General features: G+C 42.2%; 2 protein-coding genes across 2 annotated transcripts; both read right to left on the minus strand.

The window, feature by feature from the left end:
- Positions 1–3927: 3927 nt before the first annotated feature.
- LOC117093545 (zinc finger protein 383-like) lies at positions 3928–5693 on the minus strand. Its single transcript, XM_033228868.1, is given in 3 exon segments — positions 3928–4442; positions 4445–4747; positions 5423–5693. Coding segments are annotated over 3 exon segments (723 nt in total). The 3' UTR covers positions 3928–4293.
- On the minus strand, positions 5435–20811 carry ZNF781 (zinc finger protein 781). The gene is given in 4 exon segments (XM_033226041.1): positions 5435–6283; positions 6285–6514; positions 6517–7079; positions 20681–20811. Coding segments are annotated over 3 exon segments (1314 nt in total). The 5' UTR covers positions 7010–7079; positions 20681–20811; the 3' UTR covers positions 5435–5692.
- Between the last annotated feature and the right edge of the window lie 859 nt (positions 20812–21670).

The following is a 21670-nucleotide window of genomic DNA, read 5'->3' on the forward strand; positions in this document are numbered from 1 at the left end:
TGGAGTGCAGTGGCGCAATCTCGGCTCACTGCAAGCTCCGCCTCCCAGGTTCACGCCATTCTCCTGCCTTGCCTCCCGAGTAGCTGGGACTACAGGCGCCTGCCATCTCGCCCGGCTAGTTTTTTGTACTTTTTTAGTAGAGACGGGGTTTCACCGTGTTCGCCAGGATGGTCTCGATCTCCTGACCTCGTGATCCGCCCGTCTCGGCCTCCCAAAGTGCTGGGATTACAGGCTTGAGCCACCGCGCCCGGCCGAAACTTTTTTTAATTAGAAAATACTAATCTGGGCCCAGCGCGGTAGCTCACACCTGTAATCCCAGCACTTTGGGATTACAAGGTGGGCGGATCATGGGGTCAGGAGTTTGAGACAAGCCTGGCCAACATGGTGAAACCCCATCTCTACTAAAAATACAAAAAATTAGCCGGGCGCGGTGGCAGGCGCCTGTAGTCCAGCTACTCAGGAGGCTGAGGCAGGAGAATGGCGTGAACCTGGGAGGCGGAGCTTGCAGTGAGCCGAGATTGCGCCACTGCCCTCCAGCCTGGGGCACAGAGCGAGACTCCGTCTCAAAAAAAAAAAAAAAAAATTAGTGGTTTTGATAATTTACATAGCTTAAAAGTATCTTCCCACAAAACACTTAGTAATTAAAAAGGGGAATATAATTTTAGAATGGACAAACCTGGTCAACAATACTTTAATCAAGAGATAAAAGTTAGGATTACTGATGCCCTAATATGATGCACTATTAATAAAAAGGGAAAGGCTGGGGCGTGGTGGCTCATGCCTGTAATCCCAGCACTTTGGGAAGCCGAGGCAGCCAGATTACCTGAGGTCAGGAGTTTGAGACCAGCCTGGCCACTATGGTGAAACCCCATCGCTACTAAAAATACAAAAATTAGCTGGGCATGGTGGTGTGCACCTGTAGTCCCAGCTACTTTGGAGGCTGAGGCAGGAGCATTGCTTGAACTGGGAGGCAGAGGTTGCAGTGAGCTGAGATCGCATCACTGCACTCCAGCCTGGGCGACAGAGCAAAACTCCATCTCAAAAATAAAAACTAAAATAAAATGGAAAAGCACTGTGTATATAGTACAGTATGGTATAATGTAGTATAGTATATGGGTGCCAAAGCATACATAATGTGAATCTAATAGGAAACATTAGAAAAGCTCAAATGGAATGATACATTATAAAACAAATGGCCAGTATTTTCCAAAAATGTCAATGTCACAAATGACAAAAAAGACTGAGGAACTGCTCCACTATGCCTGGCCAAAAAAATTTTTTTAATAGAGTCGAGGTCTCACTATCTTGCCCAGGCTGGTATCAAGCTCTTGCCTTCAAACAATACACCAGCCGTTGCCTCCCAAAGCACTGGGATTACAGGCGTGAGCTACCATGCGTGGCCTAAGTAATAGTTTTTAAAGATAAGTATCTTTGATTAATTTTTCAGTGTTTTTGAAGGCATAATTTTTTGAAGGGCCTTTCTAAAGGTCTTTCCCCATATCTAATTTTTTTTTTTTTTGAGACGGAGTCTCGCTCTGTCGCCCAGGCTGGAGTGCAGTGGCTGGATCTCAGCTCACTGGAAGCTCCGCCTCCCGGGTTTACGCCATTCTCCTGCCTCAGCCTCCTGAGTAGCTGGGACTACAGGCGCCCACCACCTCGCCCGGCTAGGTTTTTTTTTGTATTTTTTAGTAGAGACGGGGTTTCACCGTGTTAGCCAGGATGGTCTCAATCTCCTGACCTCGTGATCCACCCGTCTCGGCCCCCCAAAGTGCTGGGATTACAGGCTTGAGCCACCGCGCCCGGCCCATAGGGTTTCTGATTAGTATGACTTACTTGATACTGAGTTAACTGAAAGTTATGATCAAAGTCTCTGCCACATTCCTTATATTCTCTGCATTTCTTTCCAGTGAAATTTCTCTGATGTTTCATATGATTTGTGCAAAATGTAAAGGTGTTCCCACACATTTCATTAAGCTTATCACTGGCATGGATTCTTCCTTGTGGAGTAAAGTTTTCACATTTTGGCTTCATTCAGACTTTCCATAGCTTCAAGTTTGGCTTCATTCAAATTTTCTATGCCTCAGTGAACCAACTAGAAACATTTACATACTTATATATTCCTATAAAATGAAGTTTACCATAGATGTTTTAAATTTAATTGAAATACTAAACAAAACATTTCATACTATTAAAAATGCCTATACAATTTCCATGTTCCCAATTGCACTGATGCATTTATGTCATTTATCTTACTTACCTCAATCATAACTGGCAAATCTAGTCTATATTACAGGTTGTTTCAAACCACTTTTAGATAAAGTCCACTTTCAGTTTAGCTCATTAATTTTTCTTTTTAAGTAATTCATTCAAATTCATTGAATAAACAAATTGATTTACATAATACGTTTCCAGTGTTAATTTTGGGTTTGTTAATTTTCTGCTTGAATATTTATTCAAATGAGCCACATACCTCAGGTTTTATTATGCAACACTCTCACTATCTTTCATATCTAAATAGCCTGTTATTTCAGACAGCATTTTTCACTTAATCCAAGAACTATATATGGTGGTGTTTATAAACTGCAAATTTTAAAAATTCATCTTCTGTATCTACTTGTCTTGTTTGTTTTTTTCAGATAAAGTCTCACTCTGTCGCCCAGGCTGGAGTGCAGTGGTGAGATCTCGGCTCTCTGCTACCTCCATCTCCCAGGCTGAAGCAATTCTCCTGCCTCAGCCTCCCGAGTAGCTGGGGCTACAAGTGCACACCACCATACCTGCCTAATTTTTGTATTTTTAGTAGAGATGGGGTTTTGCCTTGTTGGCCAGCCTGGTCTCGAACTCCTGACCTAAAGTGACCCACCTGCCTCAGCCTCCCAAAGTGCTAAGATTAGAGGCGTGAGCCACCACACCAACCTGTCTTGAGTTATTGTCAGAAAATGTACACTGCCTTTTGAAACTTGCTTCAGATATATCACTTCTCATATCAACTTTAATCTAAAAAATTTACTTAATACATCCATTTAGTGTTTCCAGAGTGAATTTTCTGATTCAACTAAAATAAATTTAAATGAATGTTTCCTCATACTCACTATATTCTAATAATTTTCATTCCAGAATAAATTATCATAGATTTGCAATCAGAGAAATTGTGATGGTGGATTTCATTATATTAATAAAATCTGCATAATTAAATGTTCTTATATAAATATTCCAAGAGTAGTAATGAAGGTGATCATCATGACAGCCAATATTTACTGAATAGTTTCTATTTACCAATAACTGTTCCAAAAGTCTTTGGATACACTCATTTAATCTTCACAATAACCTTATCACAATGTAAGAAATTTGTAATCTGAAGTATACAAAGTTTAAATTACTTGGTAATAAAACAGACGTGGAAACTGGTGAAAGTATAATGATGCTGAAAAAGATTCATATTATAGATAAACTTTTCTACATTCACAAAGTCAACATGATTATTCTCTATATGTTATTCTCTATGATAAGTCAAATATAATTTTGGTGGTAATACTGTTTTTATTAGTAATTGATACTCTATTTTTCCCATATAAATTTGATGCTTAATAAATTGTGAATTATGAGGCAAAAACTTTACAGTCACTGGATTTTCTTCACTTACAGATTGTTTGCTATTCCATAATTGATAATTTTAAAATCAAGCGTTTCCTATATGAGTCACACTATATATTATATAATGTTGAGTATATTGTGAGAGTAGATCTTTACACATATCTGGCTTTCATAAGGCTTCTCACTGTTAGGCAGGGATCTAGACCCGACATGGCGGCGCCACCCGGCGTAGCAGGCCCTTTGTTCGAGACTCCCTTCACCCTTGTACACACCCGCAGACTTACATGCGTCAGAGTTCCGGCTGGGCAACCACACTCCCCCATGACCTGCAGCTCACCTGCATTCCACAAGTTCGTAAACAGCAGTTTCGGTTGACAGTTTCCCAAGACCCCTTCCTCATGACCCTTACTCAACTCCTGCCCTAGTAGTTTCAAGACCGAGGAACCTCGCCCGCAAGCCCTAATAAAAGGCTATTCTCACTGCCATTTGCCTTGTGTCTTTGTTCCCGGTTTGGCTCCAGCCTCAGTTTACCTTTACACTCACCAGTACAAATTCCGTTATGAAAAAGCATAGCTGAGGGACAGGTGAAAGTGTTTCCCACATTTCTTATATTTCTGAAGTTTCTCACAATGTGAATTTGGTAATGTTAGGTAAGGATTGTTAAATAAAAAGATGCTATTCAAATACATAAGATTTATCCCTTCATGTATGTATTCTCTGGTGCTTTTTCAGCTGTGAAAGACAAGAAAAGGCCTTCTCACATTCGTTACCTTCATAAGGTTTCTCACCAGTATGAATTCTTTGATGTTGAGTAAGATGTGCCCTCTGCCTAAAGGCCTTCCTACATTCCTACATTCAAAGGGTTTCTCACCAGTGTGAATTCTCTGGTGTTGAATAAGAGTTGAACAATCAATAAAGAATTTTCTACATTCTTTACACTGATATGGCTTCTCACCAGTGTGAATTCTCTGATGTCTATTAAAGTAGGAAACACAAACAAAGGCCTTCCCACATTCCTTACACTCATATGGTTTCTCACCAGTATGAATTCTTTGATGTTGAGTAAGATGTGCTCTCTGCCTAAAGGCCTTGCTGCGTTCCTGACATTCATATGGTTTCTCATTAGTATGAGTTCTTTTTCTTTTTCTTTTTTTTTTTTTTTGAGATGGAGTCTCGCTGTCGCCCAGGCTGGAGTGCAGTGGCCGGATCTCAGCTCACTGCAAGCTCCGCCTCCCGGGTTTACGCCATTCTCCTGCCCCAGCCTCCCGAGTAGCTGGGACTACAGACGCCCGCCACCTCGCCCGGCTAGCTTTTTGTATTTTTTAGTAGAGACGGGGTTTCACCATGTTAGCCAGAATGGTCTCGATCTCCTGACCTCGTGATCCACCCGTCTCGGCCTCCCAAAGTGCTGGGATTACAGGCTTGAGCCACCGCGCCCGGCCGAGTTCTATAGTGTTGAATAAATGTTGAATAACAAAGAAAAGCTTTCTGACAATCTTTACATTCATAGGGTTTGTCACCAGTGTGAATTCTCTGATGTGTATTCTCTTTTTTTTTTGAGACAGTCTTGCTCTGTCGCCCAGGCTGGAGTGCAGTGGCGCAATCTCAGCTCACTGCAAGCTCCGCCTCCCGGGTTCACGCCATTCTCCTGCCTCAGCCTCCCTAGTAGCTGGGACTACAGGCACCTGCCACCACACCCAGCTAATTTTTTGTATTTTTAGTAGAGACTGGGTTTCATCATGTTACCCAGGAGGGTCTCGATCTCCTGACCTTGTGATCTGCCTGCCTCGACCTCCCAAAGTGCTAGGATTACAGGTGTGAGCCACCGCGCCTGGCCTCTGATGTTTATTCAAGTTTGAAAGCCAAGTAAAGGTCTTTCGACATTCCTTACATTCATAGGGCTTCACACTGGTATGAATTCTTTGATGTTGAGTAAGAGTTGGATAATTATTAAAAACCTTCCCACATTCTTTACGCTGATAGGCTTTCTCTCCTTTGTGAATTCTCTGATGTCTATTAAAATCAGAAAAACAAATGAAAGCATTCCCACATTCATTACATTCATAGGGTTCCTCCCCACTGTGAATTCTCTGGTGTCTCATTAGAAGTGCAGTCTGCTTGAAGGCCTTCTTGCATTCCTGACATTTATAAGGTTTTTCATTAGTATGTGTTCTCTGATGTTGAAGAAGTGTTGAACAGGATATAAAAGCTTTCCCACACTGCTTACATTCATAAGGCTTCTCACCAGTGTGAATTCTCTGGTGTTGAATAAGAGCTGAGCAATTATTAAAGGCTTTACCACATTGTTTACATTCATAGGGTTTTTCACCAGTGTGAATTCTCTGATGTCTGTTAAAGTCAGAAGCACAAGTGAAAGCCTTCCCACATTCCTTACACTCATATGGTTTCTCACCAGTATGAGTTCTTTGATGTTGAGTAAGATGTGTACTTTGCCTAAAAGCCTTTTTACATTCCTGACATTCATAAGATTTCTCATTAGTATGAGTTCTCTGATGTTGAGTAAGTGTTGAGTAATTATTGAATGCTTTGCCACATTCCTTACATTCAAAGGGCTTCTCACCAGTGTGAATTCTCTGATGCTGAATAAGAGTTGAGCAACTGTTAAATGCCTTCCCACATTCTTTACATTCGTAAAGTCTCTCACCAGTGTGAATTTTCTGATGTCTATTAAAATCAGAAACAGAAGCAAAGGCCTTCCAACATTGCTTACATGTATAAGATCTCTCACCAGTATGAATTCTTTGATGTCGAATAAGATGTGCACTCCACCTAAACATCTTTCTACATTCCAGACATTCATAGGGTTTCTCATTAGTATGAGTTCTCTTATGTTGAATCAATGTTGAACAATAGATAAATGCTTTCCCACATTCTTTGCATTCATATGGTTTCTCACCAGTGGAATTTGATTATGTTGGGTAAGGTGGGCATGCTTTCTTATGGGCTTTCCACATATCTGACATTCATAGGGTTTCTGATTAGCATGACTTATTTGATATTGAGTTAGTTGAAAGTTACAAGCAGTCTTTGCCACATTCTTTAAATATATTGCATTTCTTTGCAGTAAAATTTGACGTTTCATATGATTTGTGTAAAATACAGAGGCATTGCCACACATTTCATCAAGCTTGTCACTGACACAAATTCTTCCCTGTTGAGTAAGATTTTCACATTTTTTATGTTCAGAGAGTTTCTTTCCAGTATGAATTATTTGATTTAGAAGAAAAGATGTAGGCTGGATGAATTCAGATAATATTTTTTCAACTGGCACAGTTACATGCCTGAAATATTCCTCTTTAGTTTCCTGTTGTCTCTTAAAGAGTCCTTTGCATTTCCAATCATTTCCAAAACAAGATTCCTGAGGCAAGAACTTCTGACTCTTTCTATTATTTTCCATTTTAACAATTCTTTTTCAAAAGTGCCATTTTTAAGAGGTAACTCCTTGGTGTCATACCTAGACAGCACATCTGAAAGAAAATAAACATCATGTTTTCCTCTTTTATGAGAAATAAAACTTCATAGAAGCAGTCAAACAGATAATAATGCCCTTAGGCAAGAAATGGCTTAGATAACTTTCAAATCTTGGCATTTAATTTGCAGAAAAAAATTGTTGGAATGGCTATATTAATATCAGATAAAACAGACTTCCAGTTACTCTATATTATCAAAGATAATTTTCTCATAATGATAAAAGAGTTACAATAACTCATCAGGAAGACTTGGCAGTCAGAAATGTCTAGGTGCAGAATAACAGAGCCTGAAAATATGTGAAGCAAAAATTGACAAAAGTAAAATAGGAAATAGATAATTCTACAATCATAGTTGGAGATTTTGCAACCATCTCTCAATAACTGATAGAACAACTGGAACATCCCCCTCCCCCAGAAAATGAGTAAAGTAATAGAGGATATAAGTAACACTGTCCACCACCTTCAACTAGTTGATATATACAAAACACAATATCAAAAACTGCAAAATGTACATTCTCTTCAAATACCTATACACATTCAAAATAGACCATATGCTGGGCCACTAAACAAGTCTCAATACACTAAAAAAGATCAGTGTCACATAGAATATTTTCTTTGATCACAATGGAACTCAGTTTGAAATTATTAAAATATCTGGAACCTGTCCCCCAATACTTGAAAACTAAACAATACACATGGAAATTAGAAAATACTTAGAAATTAACAATATAAAAGTATAGCACAGCAAAATGTATGTTATATAGCTAAGCTAACATTTACAGTGAAACCTATAGCTTAATTAAATGCTTATATTAGAAAAGAAAAAGGTATAAAATAAACAACCTAAGGTTTTACTGCAAGACAGTAGATAAAGAAGAGCAAAGTAGGCCAGGGAGGTGGCTCATGCCTGTAATCCCAGCACTTTGGGAGGCCGAGGCAGGTGGATCACGAGGTCATGAGTTTGAGACCAGCCTGGCCAATATGGTAAAACCCTGTCTTTACTAAAAATATAAAAATTAGCTGGATGTGGTGGTGGGTGCCTGTAATCCCAGCTACTTGGGAGGCTGAGGCAGGAGAATTGCTCAAACCCGGGAGGCAGAGGTTGCACTGAGCTGAGATCACGCCGTTGCACTCCAGCCTGGGCAACAACTGCAAAACTCCATCCCAAAAAAATTAAAAAAAGAAAAGAAGAGCAAAGTAAATCTATAATTAGTAGAAGTAAAGAAATAGTAAGGGTAAGAGCAGAAATCAATAAATGAGAAAACTGACCATAACAGAGATAATTAATAGTCAAAAACTGGTTTATGGAATAGAACAGCAAGCTTGATAAACCTTGGAGCCAAACTACCAATAAAAAACAAGAAGAAAAACACAAATATCAGGAATCAAAAGGGGTTTCTAATTATAAATCCTACATAAATAAAAGTAATAAACATAATTACATAAGAAAATATTATGAACCATTTAATATCCAGAAGTATAAGAAGTTAGAGAAAATTGACACATTCCTTGAAAGACACAAACTACCAAGGATCAGTCAAGAAAAAATAAGTAAAACAAGCCAGGTGCAGTGGCTCACATCTGTCATCCCAGCACTTTGGGAGGCCGAGGCAGGTGGATCACGAGGTCATGAGTTTGAGACCAGCCTGGCCAATATGGTAAAACCCTGTCTTTACTAAAAATATAAAAATTAGCTGGATGTGGTGGTGGGTGCCTGTAATCCCAGCTACTTGGGAGGCTGAGGCAGGAGAATTGCTCAAACCGGGAGGCAGAGGTTGCACTGAGCTGAGATCACGCCGTTGCACTCCAGCCTGGGCAACAACTGCAAAACTCCATCCCAAAAAAATTAAAAAAAGAAAAGAAGAGCAAAGTAAATCTATAATTAGTAGAAGTAAAGAAATAGTAAGGGTAAGAGCAGAAATCAATAAATGAGAAAACTGACCATAACAGAGATAATTAATAGTCAAAAACTGGTTTATGGAATAGAACAGCAAGCTTGATAAACCTTGGAGCCAAACTACCAATAAAAAACAAGAAGAAAAACACAAATATCAGGAATCAAAAGGGGTTTCTAATTATAAATCCTACATAAATAAAAGTAATAAACATAATTACATAAGAAAATATTATGAACCATTTAATATCCAGAAGTATAAGAAGTTAGAGAAAATTGACACATTCCTTGAAAGACACAAACTACCAAGGATCAGTCAAGAAAAAATAAGTAAAACAAGCCAGGTGCAGTGGCTCACATCTGTCATCCCAGCACTTTGGGAAGCCAAGACAGATGGATCACTTGAACCCAGGACTTTGACACCAGGCTGGCCAATGTGGCGAAACCCTATCTCTATAAAAAATACAAAAATTAGCCCAGCATGGTAGTGTACACCTGTAGTCCCAGCTACATGGGAGGCTGAGCCCAGAAAGTTGAGGCTGCAGTGAGATGTAATCATGCCACTGCACTCCAGTCTGAATGACAGAGCAAGACCCTGAAAGGGAGGGAGGGAAGGAGGGAAGGAGGGAAGGGAGGGAGGGAGGGAGGGAAGGGAGGGAGGGAGGGAGGGAGGGAGGAAGGAAAGAAAGCAGGCAGACAAATAGCTGTATATTTATCACTGAAGTTGAATTTATAGTAAAAACCTTGCCCCAAGGACAAACATGGCCCAATGACTTTAATGGCAAATCGTATCAAATAGTCAAAGAAGAAATAATACCAATGCTACACAAAATCTTTTGGAGTATAGAAATGGTTCACAGCTAATTACAGAAGCCCAGCACTACCCTGCAACTAAAACCAAAAAAGCATTCAAAAACTACAAATTTTCCTCATGAATGATCATGCAAAAATCCTTTTAGAATACTAGCAAATAGAATCCAATAATATATATATTAAATCCATAACACAACATCCAATGGCATTTACCTCATGAAAAAGTCAGCTTAGTATTTGAATATCAATTAATGTAATTCAACATATTAACATATTTTAAAAGTCAAATGACATGATCACTTGAATAAAAACAGAAAATACTTTTAACAAAATTCAACACAGATTCATCATAAAAATTCTTGCCAAACTATGAACAGAAGGGAACTTACTTTCTCAAGTAAAGGACATCAGCCAAAAATCTGCAAGAAATATCGTAGTCAGTAAAAAAAAATACTGGCTTGGTGCAGTGGCTCATGTCTGTAATCCCAGCACTTTGGGAGGCTGAGGTGTGCAGATCACTTGAGGTCAGGAGTTCAAGACCAGTCTGACCAATATGGTGAAACCCCATCTCAACTAAAAATACAAAAATTAGCTGGACATAGCGGCACATGCCTGTAGTCCCAGCTACTCGGGAGGCTGAGGCAGGAGAATCACTTAAACCCAGGAGGTGGAGGTTGCAGTGAGCCAAGATCACGCCACAGCACTCCAGCCTGCACAAGAGGGTGAGACTCTGTTTCATAATAATAATAATAATAATAAAATATTGAAGTCTTTTTTCCTTAGATCAGAAGCAATGGGAGTGATTAATAGGTTTTGTATCTTAATTATGGTGGTTTCATGAGCAAACATGTATACATATAAAGTATACCATTTGACACATCAAAATTTGTCAAACCATATACTTTATAGCATAGCTGGTTCATTATATGTCAATTATACCTCAATACATCTGCTACCAAAAAAAAAAAAAAAGTTCTTTGTAAATATTTGAAATACTTCCCATTTGTCAAACTTTTTCTCCCAAGACCTTGGGCCTCTGAGGGAAGGTTTCCACACCATATCTTAAACAAAAGACATAACCACTCTGACCAGTTTGGGCTTCCCTAAAATGTACTTTTGCTGGAAGTACCCCAACACCCTTACCCACCTGGATACCATCCTGTTTTCCCAGCCATCCAGGGTTCTTTCCCTTGTTCCAATAGGGAAGTCACTGATGGCTTAGAAATGGCAAGTCCTGCTCAAAGAATTAGGATATTAAAAATAAATAAATAGGCCGGACACGGTGGCTCAAGCCTGTAATCCCAGCACTTTGGGAGGCCAAGACGGGCAGATCATGAGGTCAGGAGATCGAGACCATCCTGGCTAACATGGTGAAACTCTGTCTCTGCTAAAAAATACAGAAAAAACAAAAACAAAACAAAAAACTAGCCGAGCAAGGTGGCGGGCGCCTGTAGTCCCAGCTACTCCGAAGGCTGAGGAAGGAGAATGGTGTGAACCCGGGAGGCAGAGCTTGCAGTGAGCTGAGATCCGACCACTGCACTCCAGCCTGGGCGACAGAGCGAGACTCCGTCTCGAAACAAACAAACAAACCAAAAAATGTTTCCTTTTAGAACGGTTTAACCTAAAGCAAATTCAAGTTCCTCTGAAGACTGATGGAAACAGAAAATCATAATTTGGCAAACACCAGAGTAAATAACTGCTGTCAGAGCCAGGTGTGGTGGCACATGCCAGTGGTCCCAGCTACTTGGGAGTCTGAGGCAGGAAGACTGTTTGAGCCCGGGAGGTCAAGGCTGTAGTGAGCCATCATCATGCCACTGCACTCCGGCCTGAGTCACAGAGCAAGACCCTGTCTCAAAAAAGTAATAACCATAACTATTCTCTGCAGGAATCATTGATGAAACTAAAGTGATAAAAATGTCATGAGCAACAGGCTATTTGTAGAACTTCAAATTTCTTTACAAGTTACTTACTGATTGCAAAGGTAAAAATAGTGGCTTTACTATATGGAACCCTAGAGGATACCATTTCAAGCATCAAAACAAGATACTGTTTTTGATTGGCCATTATTTATGTCCTGATACAGTGCACTGAAAAAGGCATCATTTCTGTAGTATTCTTGCCAAAAATACTTAACTTTAATGTAATCGTAAGATTACGCCACTGCACTCCAGCCTGGGTGACAGAGCGAGACTCTGTCTCAAAAAAAAAAAAAAAAAAAAAGAAAGTTTTGGCTGGGCATACTGGCTCATTCCTGTAATCCTAGTACTTTAGGAGGCCAAGGCAGGAGGATCACTTGAGGCCAGGTGTTCAAGATAAGCCTAGGGAACATAGCAAGACCGTATCTCTACACAAATTTAAAAAAATTAGCTGGGCACAGTGGCACACTTGTAGTCCCACCTACTTGGGAGGCGGAGGTGAGGGGATCACTTGAGCCCAGGAGTTTGAGGCTGCAGTGAGCCACGATCATGCCACTGTACTCTAGCCTGAGTAACAGAGTGAGACCCTGACTCAAAAAAATATATAATACATAAAATAAAATTTTAAAATGGGCCCCAGAAAAGCTTTTGGGTAAAAGAATGATGAAGACGTCAGAATACATTCACATTAAGCTGACCGAAGGAGCACAAGGAACAAAGAGACAAATGAGGCGGAAAGTTCTTAAATTTAAATCTACATGGGCTCTATCTCTACTTATTTGGGTAAGAAAAACAAGCAGCCACAAGACAGAATCAATGTATCTTCCTGTGAAACATCAAATTCTGAGAATGTAGCTTTCAAACATAAAAATAACAGGGTATGTGTTTTACTAAATTTTAGATGAACCATCATGTCTTAAATCCTACAGGCTATTATATAAATGTCCCTCGACCATCATCTAGCTCCTTAAAAATCAAGAAAAAGGCCGGGCGCGGTGGCTCAAGCCTGTAATCCCAGCACTTTGGGAGGCCGAGACGGGCGGATCACGAGGTCAGGAGATCGAGACCATCCTGGCTAATACGGTGAAACCCCGTCTCTACTAAAAATACAAAAACTAGCCGGGCGAGGTGGCGGGCGCCTGTAGTCCCAGCTACTCGGGAGGCTGAGGCAGGAGAATGGCGGAAACCCGGAAGGCGGAGCTTGCAGTGAGCTGAGATCCGGCCACTGCACTCCAGTCCGGGCGACAGAGCGAGACTCCGCCTCAAAAAAAAAAAAAAAAAATCAAGAAAAAAGGCAGTTACATAAGGAGCCCAGAGAAAGAGGGAAGGTCAGTGAAGAACAGGAAATATGAAGGTGCCTGAGAGAAGCAATCTATTCCAAGAAAACAAAACTCAAACCAATTTTTTTGGAAAATGGAACAGAAATTTGGATATTTAATGCAGCCCTATAATTCCCAATGGAGAGAACATTTTCTGAATTATAGGGAACAGGTGATCTTACCCAGTGACACAAAGCTGCTGTAGTTCTCCAACATCACATCTCTGTACAAGTCTCTCTAAGCAGGGCCCAGGCATTCCTACTCTCCTTAGAGAAATCTATAGTCACATCCCTGAATGTCACCAACCCCTTAAAGGAAAAGTCCCATTTAACATATGTAATAGTAAAGAAAATATATTTTAGGTGAATGATAAGGATATAAAAAAGGATTTTCCTGGAAGGCATTCTATAGTAAGCAATAGGTTGAAATTGGAAACTTATAACACAGGAAGGGGCAATAAGGAAATGAATACACACACATATTGGTAAGCAGTCCTGTGCTGTGAGGCGGATACAACATCCTGCCACTGTGGGAAATTTCTATTAATCAGAACATGTTGAGAAGCAAACAGTGTAAACAATGTAAATTGAAACTGGGCCGGGCACAGTGGCTCTTGCCTGTAATCCCAGCACCATGGGAGGCTGAGGTGGGCAGATCACCTGAGGCCAAGAGTTCCACACTAGCCTGGCCAACATGGCGAAACCCTATCTCTACTAAAAATACAAAAATTAGCTGGGCTTAGTGGCACTTGCCTGTAATCCCAGCTACTCGGGAGGCTGAGGCAGGAGAATTGCTGGAACCCGGGAGGTGGAAGTTGCTGTGAGCTGAGATTGCACCACTGCACTCCAGCCTGGGTGACGAGAGCAAAACTCCATCTCAAAAAATAGAAAAAAAACAAAACAAAACTCAATAGCTCTACAAATACATGAAACACCATGTGCCTCTGTGCAGTTAAGGGTTAACTCAGCAGGCTTAAAGCTTTGAGTTCAAACTCTGCACATTCCAAAAAGAGAACTGGCCTTTGATGGGCTGCTGGAAAATCATCTCTGTGTCCTTGAATACCCTGTCTGATAGAGTGTTTTTGTGTGCCTAAGACCTTGGGCTCTATCAGGTTGACTTCTGGGGGCCTGGAGACTAAGTACTAATGTTGGCCAGGTAGACACTCTAAGTATCTCCAATAAAAACCCTGGACACCAGCTGGGCGTGGTGACTCATGCCTGTAATCCCAGCACTTTGGGAGGCTGAGGCGGGTGGATCACCTGAGGTCAGGAGTTCAAGACTAGCCCGGCCAACCTGGTAAAACCCTGTCTCTACTAAAAATACAAAAATTAACTGGGCATGGTGGCAGGCACCTGTAATCCCAGCAACTCGCGAGGCTGAGGCAGGAGAATCCCTTGAACCTGGGAGGCAGAGGTTGCAGTGAGCCAAGATCATGCCACTGCACTCCAGACTGGGTGACAGAGTGAGACTCCATCTCAAAAAACAAACAAACAAACAAACAAAAAACCCTGGACACCACGGCTTGGGTAAGTTTCATTTCCCTGGCTGGCAAACCTTCACACATGTTGTCACACACCATGGCTAGAAGAATTAAGGACATCTCCATCAACTCCACTCTGATGGGACACCTGAAATTTTTTGACTCGTTTCTCCTCAACTTTGTTGCATCTTTCCCTTTCATGATTTTAATCTGCATCCTTTTAATTTAATAAACTCCAACTGTCGGTGTAACAGCTTTTCTGAACCCTGAGTCCAATCAAGGAATCATTGAGTCTCACAGCAGTCTTGAAGACCCTCAAATCCGAAGTGGGATTTACTAGAGAGATCCTGACTCACTGAAACATAGCAAAAACATTGTTTGGAAAAAAAAAAAAAAAAGAACTGTGGGAGTGGGATTGATGAACCTTTGCCACTTGGATGGTTATGGAGTTACCCTTGGTATGAGACAGCAGCTGCACTGCAATCACTTACTAGAAGTAAAATTCACCAATCGAATTGATTTATGTGGTTTTTGTTTGTTTGTTTGGAGACAGGGGTTCGCTGCATTGCTCAGGCTGGTCTCAAACTCCCGGGCTCAAGCGATCTTCCTGCCTCAGCCTCCCGAGTAGCTGGGACTATAGGCATGTACAACTGGGCCCAGCACCAGTGGAACTTAGAAATGATAGACCCGACCTCCAAGAGGTTGGCTTATTAGATACATAAGGAAAATAAGGCAAAATAATGAGAAACAAGCTAAAAATAGAATCCCTTGTGTGTCACATGCAATAGCTCAAATTAAAGTAAAAGAGAGTAAGAGTGGGGCCTGGCATTGCACCAAGGTCAGACATTGGCTGGCCTGAGCTATGGCCTCTAGCTTCACAGCTGTTACCAAAGGGAACATGTGTGCTGGAACAACAAACACTCCACAACCGTTGATCACTAAAAAGGTAGTGCAGGCCGGGCGCGGTGGCTCAAGCCTGTAATCCCAGCACTTTGGGAGGCCGAGACGGGCGGATCACGAGGTCAGGAGATCGAGACCATCCTGGCTAACACGGTGAAACCCCGTCTCTACTAAAAAAATACAAAAAATTAGCCGGGCGAGATGGCGGGCGCCTGTAGTCCCAGCTACTCGGGAGGCTGAGGCGAGAGAATGGCGTAAACCCGGGAGGCGGAGCTTGCAGTGAGCTGAGATCCGGCCACTGCACTCCAGCCTGGGCGACAGAGCGAGACTCCGTCTCAAAAAAAAAAAAAAAAAAAAAGTAGTGCAGGTGGCAGAGAAGATGGTGAAACCAAGAAACTATTGAAACGAGGGGTACAGTGTGAAAGAGTGGTCTCGTTCTGTAGACTGGTATCATCAGCTTTCTGAAGAACCTTTACTAAAGTGGACTGTGAGAGTGACTAACTTAGGAGCAATTTCCTCAGTTTTGAATACTGCAGAAGGGAGAAGTATGTTTGCTTTGAGGCAGACCCATGGCTTACTACTGAACAATCACAGATGGCTATATATGATCCAGATACAATGCAGATTGTTGTTGAGGGGACAGTTAGCCTAGTCAACTAGATCAAAGCTGCTATAACTGCCAGGTGCGGTGGTTCATGCCTGTAACCCAGCACTTTGGGAGGCTGAGGCAGGTGGATCACTTGAGGTCAGGAGTTCGAGACCAGCCTGGACAACATGGCAAAAACCCGTCTCTACTAAAAGTACAAAAGTTAGCCAGGTGTGGTGGTGGGCACTTGTAATCCCAGCTACTTGAGAGGCTGGCACATGATAATCGCTTGAACCCGGGAGGCAGAGGTTGCAGTGAGCCAAGATCAAGCCACTGCACTCCAGCCTGGGTGACAGAGTGAGATTCATCTCAAAACAAAAACAAAAGCAAAAAAAACCTGCCATAACATTAATTTACCCTGAGATGGAGAACTGTCCTTCTTTAAATGCCAAGTGGTGCTCCCCAGATGAAGCAGCTGATATGCTACATATTCAAGATATATCAAGTTGGCTTCATGATCATCAGATGTTTGTGCACTTACCCCAGTTCGAGGCAAATACCATGATTAAGGGGACTCCTTTTGCATGGGCACTCCCTGTAAACTTTACTACTGCAAAATCAAGCAATGGTCCAAGAAGCCATATCAGATTTGTTGTCTCAGCTTCCCCCTTATGGGCATTATAGAAGCTAAGAAAATTAGAATAATTCACAAGACAATGGGGAAGATGAAAGAGATATCAAGGGACTCTTATCGTAAGTAGTGAGAAAACCTTAAAATGGTTCTTAAGAAATGGGATCGGTTGAGCGCGGTGGCTCATGACTGTAATCCCAGCACTTTGGGAAGCTGAGGCAGGTGGACTGCTTGAGGTCAGGAGTTCAAGATCAGCCTGGCCAACATGGTGAAACCCTGTCTCTAATAAAATACAAAAAAAAATTAGCCAGGCATGGTGGCAAGCGCCTGTAATCCCAACTACTCAGGAGGCTGAGGCAGGAGAATCGCTTGAACCCAGGAGGTAGAGGTTGCAGTGAGCCAAGATCTAGCCACTGCACTCCAGACTGGGCAACAGAGCAAGACTCCATCTCAGCTGGGCACCGTGGCTCACACCTGTAATCCCAGCACTTTGGGAGGCTGAGGTGGTTGGATCACTTGAGGTCAGGAGTTCGAAATCAGCCTGGCCAACATGGTGAAACCCTGTCTATATTAAAAATGCAAAAATTAGCCAGGCATGGTGGTGGGCACCTGTAATCCCAACTACTCGAGAGGCTGAGGCAGGAGAATCACTTGAGCCCAGAAGGCAAAGGTTGCAGTGAGCAGAGATTGTGCCACTGCACCCCAGCCTGGGTGACAGAGCAAGACTCCATCTCAAAAAAAAAAGAACAGTCTTAACACCACTATTAGATGTTGGGTGGATCAACAGGAGCCCTTGCTGATCACCTGACACTGAAGGGCTCTAAACAAATCTGTTTTATTTCTCCTAAATTGAAGGAACTTAAAAAGCTGAAATGCAAAGATGACACTGAGAAACCTGATCTTGAATCACTAAGGCAACAGCCTGACAAATTAATCAGGATGACCAACCAAGCTGGGACCAAGGCTATATGCATGTGTATGAGTTAAGACCAGGGTGGAAAAGAAACATTTCTAGGACTCCTTGACATGGAGCCCAATGCACTGTGATTCCAAAATCTATTGGTGACACCCTAATAGGGACTACAGTTAGATTGGGAAGATATGGGGATGCAGTGGTTGATTGTTATTAAGGTGAAAGTAAATGAAAACTAGAAGGTCTGAACGGACCTTATGTGAAGTGGTTGCACCTCCTTGCCTGAATGGGGAAGGGTATTATGTCTGACTGAGGAACACTTCCCCTACCTAGTATTTTAAAACTAAAGGCATGTAAGTTTGTCCTTCAATCAATGTTATTAGACAGGCCAAACAGGAACCTATAGAATTGCTGAAGCCCACATAGGTTGTTAATTTTTTTTTTTTTTTGAGATGGAGTCTTGCTTTGTCACCCGGGTTGGAGTGCAGTGGCACGATCTCAGTTCACTGCAACCTCTGCCTCCCGGGTTCAAGCAATTCTTGTGCCTCAGTCTAACAAAGTAGCTGGGATTACAGACGTGCGCCACCATGCCTGGCTAATTTTTGTTTTTTTAGTAGAGACGGGGTTTCATCATGTTGGCCAGGCTGGTCTTGAACTCCTGACCTCAGGTGATCCACCCGTTTTGGCCTCTCAAAGTGCTGGGTTTACAGGCGTGAGCCATCACACCTGGCCAACATAGGTTGTTAATTTGAAACTGTATAGAATACCTGGTAGATACAAGAGATTACCACTTTATTAATAACATATTAGAAGCTAGAGTGCTGGTACCAACAAATCCTCTATACAATAGCCCTGTTAGATCTGTGCCAAAGGGAGAGACTAACAGTAGATTGTCGAGGCTTAAATGAAGTAGTACCACCGAATTAAAGGACACCAGTACTCTGACTGATTTTGCAAATGCCTTTTTCATTATCCCAATCTTGGGAAAGAGACAACCAGTTTGCCTTCATGCGAGGAAGATCCCAATTTATAGCTACTGTATTCTCACAGGTTATTTGAATTCACTAGCTTACTATTACAATTTGATTAGGAAAGCGTGGACCTGAGGCTGGTCCTAAGTGTAACAATATACTACATTGATAATAATGATAACATCAGAACCTGAGGAACAAATTAGGACTGATTTCCAGCAGGGAAGGCCCACACAGAGAGGCAGCATAGCATGTAGACTCTATCCGATGGCCACTGGTAGCCCTAGGAGCCTACAAAAGGACCCTGGCAGTGGATAGACACACTTACCCTGGATTGGGCTTTTGCATACCTATGGTAGATGTAAAGGCTCAAAATACTATAAAACACCTTGAATAGAAACGTGCCAATTGGCATTACTGTGTTATATTTCTTCAGACCAAGGGAAACACTTTACACCCCACAGTGTCCAACAATGTCCAAAGAGTTCTCACATCATTTGGACATACCATGTTGCATATCATCCTCAAAGCAGTAGACAATTAGAATAGGAGAGTGAGAGAGTTGTTGGCTAAAGTAAGGGAAAGTAAAGTATGGCCTGGCTCGCACTCCTTCACGAGGGTGTGCTTACTCTCAAGATGGGGAAAGCCAAAGATAGTCTCCACTAGATAGATTCCTCTACTGTCCTGGGCGATTAGGAGGAGAGGGTGTGTGGCAGAATGCTGGCACAGTTACACAGATCTTCTCCAAATAACCTCAACTTTCTTTTTTCCTACCTGATGCAGTGGCCCTGGGACCATGATTGTAACGCCAAGTGACAGAAGCAGGAATGATCCCTAAACAAGAAACTGAAACTTTACCTTTCAATCTTTTTCAAAATGTTATTTATTTATTTTTAGAGATGGGGTCTTGATATGTTGTCCAGGCTGGATTTGACCTCCTGGGCTCATGGATTCTCCCACCTCAGCCTCCCAAGTAACTGGGACTACAGACATATACCACCATACTTGGCTAATGAAGTAACAGTGAAAAAGACTGGTTTGAGGGAGAATTTAGCTAACCATCAGCTAATTTCTACGCTCAATAGTTCTGTACAACTTTATCATGTGGCACATAACAGTAGATTCAAGGAGGGAAATGAGTAATCAAATTAATACAAAAATATGAGAATGCATGTAATGCCTTTATCAGATAGGTTAGTTGTTTCTTTAAATCCCACTGCTACTCCATACAGTCTCCTTGAAATGATAGCCATCTGCATCCTGATACTTTTGCTGTTTCTGTCATATAAATGTCATATTGAATGCAGATGCTCAGACAGTTTTGCTATAAGAGAGCCTAAGCCAAGGCCTGGGTGTGTGGACAGGTAACTCAGTACACCTGGACTGCTCAAATCCTGCACGTTCCAAAGAAAGAACTGGCCCTTAACTGGCTCCTGGGAGATAACCTCTGAGCCCTTAAATATCCTACCTGATAAGAGCATTTTTGTATACATCTGTGACCTAAAAATATTTAGTTCCACTGTTCTAAAATCAAAGACTAGAATCCCTGGTATAACCATAGATGTGACCTTACAAAAAAATTTGTGCCTCCCAAATGTAAAGAATTAGAAAAATTCTTCTTCATTCATGTGCCTTAAAAGGCTCCAGGACTTCTCTGAGCCAAGGTTTGCTCTTCAGAAAGTGGAGTTATAGCGCCTCACCTGGAATCTTGAACCCCAAATGATGATCTCTCCACGGTAGTCAACGGGGCTTCATAAATCATTCTTTAATCCGAGGCTTCTCAAATCTGTTGTGCTCCCTAAGCAACCGAATAAATACCTACTCTACTCAGGGTCTGACGCAAAAGCAGAAGTCCCACAAAATAAGTTCCCTTAAAATATTTCTTCCTGTATTTAAAAGTCACACTGATTTGGCATACTATACAGTAATAAATTTATATTTTATACAGAAATCCTGTTTTATAATATTTATCAGATCAATTATTTAGCCTTTTCTTTTCCAGATTTTCGAGTAAACTGACGTCCTGGAAGAAGCACCCTTATTTTCACCATTTTACAGTCGAAGAAGGGAAGGTAAGAGGCGGTGAATCCGAGACTCTCACTCAGGTGACGATCCCTTGCGGGCACTCACTCTCGCTCGCACTACAATCAGATCCTCCATGCGGCTTTCACATACTCTGTCACACTCGCAGCCAGAATCCCCTCGGATGGACTCTTGCAAACCTCCAGCCCCATCCCGGGATCCGTCGCGTCCTCTACAGCCACCAGGCAGGCCAGCGTCCAGGACGCCCAAGCACAACCTCCCCACTCTAAACCGTTAGGAATCAGTGGCTGAACTCACCGCGTCACAAAAGCATAAATTGTGACCTGATGAGTCTGTGCACTCGGAAAACAAGAGAACGCTCCCACGTCTCCGGGCGCAGCTTGTGCCAGCAACTAGGTCGGGGGACAGCTAAGAAGATTCATGAAACCTCCCAGCAACCGGTTCCGCCATGTTTCTGGGCTCGTAGCCCGGAATACATTTCCCAGAGGCGTTCGCGGCAGACGTGCTTCGCGCAGGAACGCAGCCGCTTCCCGTCCGGAGGACGCATTATGAGAGCTGCTCAAAGCGCGGTGCTCAGCCCTGGGAGGCTCAGGGCTGCACCAGGTGCGTAGTTCCAAAGTCAATGCTGTTAGGGGCTGAGCATGTGAACAGGGCAGTGGGAAGACCGTGTGTGACGGTGGCTTTTAAGTACACCCCGAACGTCTGTCTCTTTTAACTGGAGTATTTAATTTATTTACATTTAATATAGCCACTGGTAGATTTAACGCTGCCATTTTATTACGTTTATTTATTTATTTTTATTGCTAAATACACAGGCTTTTATTTATTTTCTTCGTATTCAATCTTTTTGTAAATTTAAAGATGAGGAGGCAGAGTGCGATGGCTCACGCCTGTAATCCTAGCACTTTGGGAGACCGAGGCGGGTGGATTGCCTGAGCTCAGGAGTTCGGGACCAGCCTGGGCAACACGGTGAAACCCCGTCTCTACTAAAATACAAAAAATTAGCTGGGCGTGGTGGCGTGTGCCTGTAGTCCCAGCTACTCGGGAGGCTGAGGCAGGATAATCGCTTGAACCCGGGAGGCAGAGGTTGCGGTGAGCCGAGATCGCACCACTGCACTCTCC

This window comes from Trachypithecus francoisi, unplaced genomic scaffold, assembly GCF_009764315.1.
Source record: "Trachypithecus francoisi isolate TF-2019V2 unplaced genomic scaffold, Tfra_2.0 Lachesis_group12, whole genome shotgun sequence".
NCBI classification, from domain to species: Eukaryota; Metazoa; Chordata; class Mammalia; order Primates; family Cercopithecidae; genus Trachypithecus; species Trachypithecus francoisi.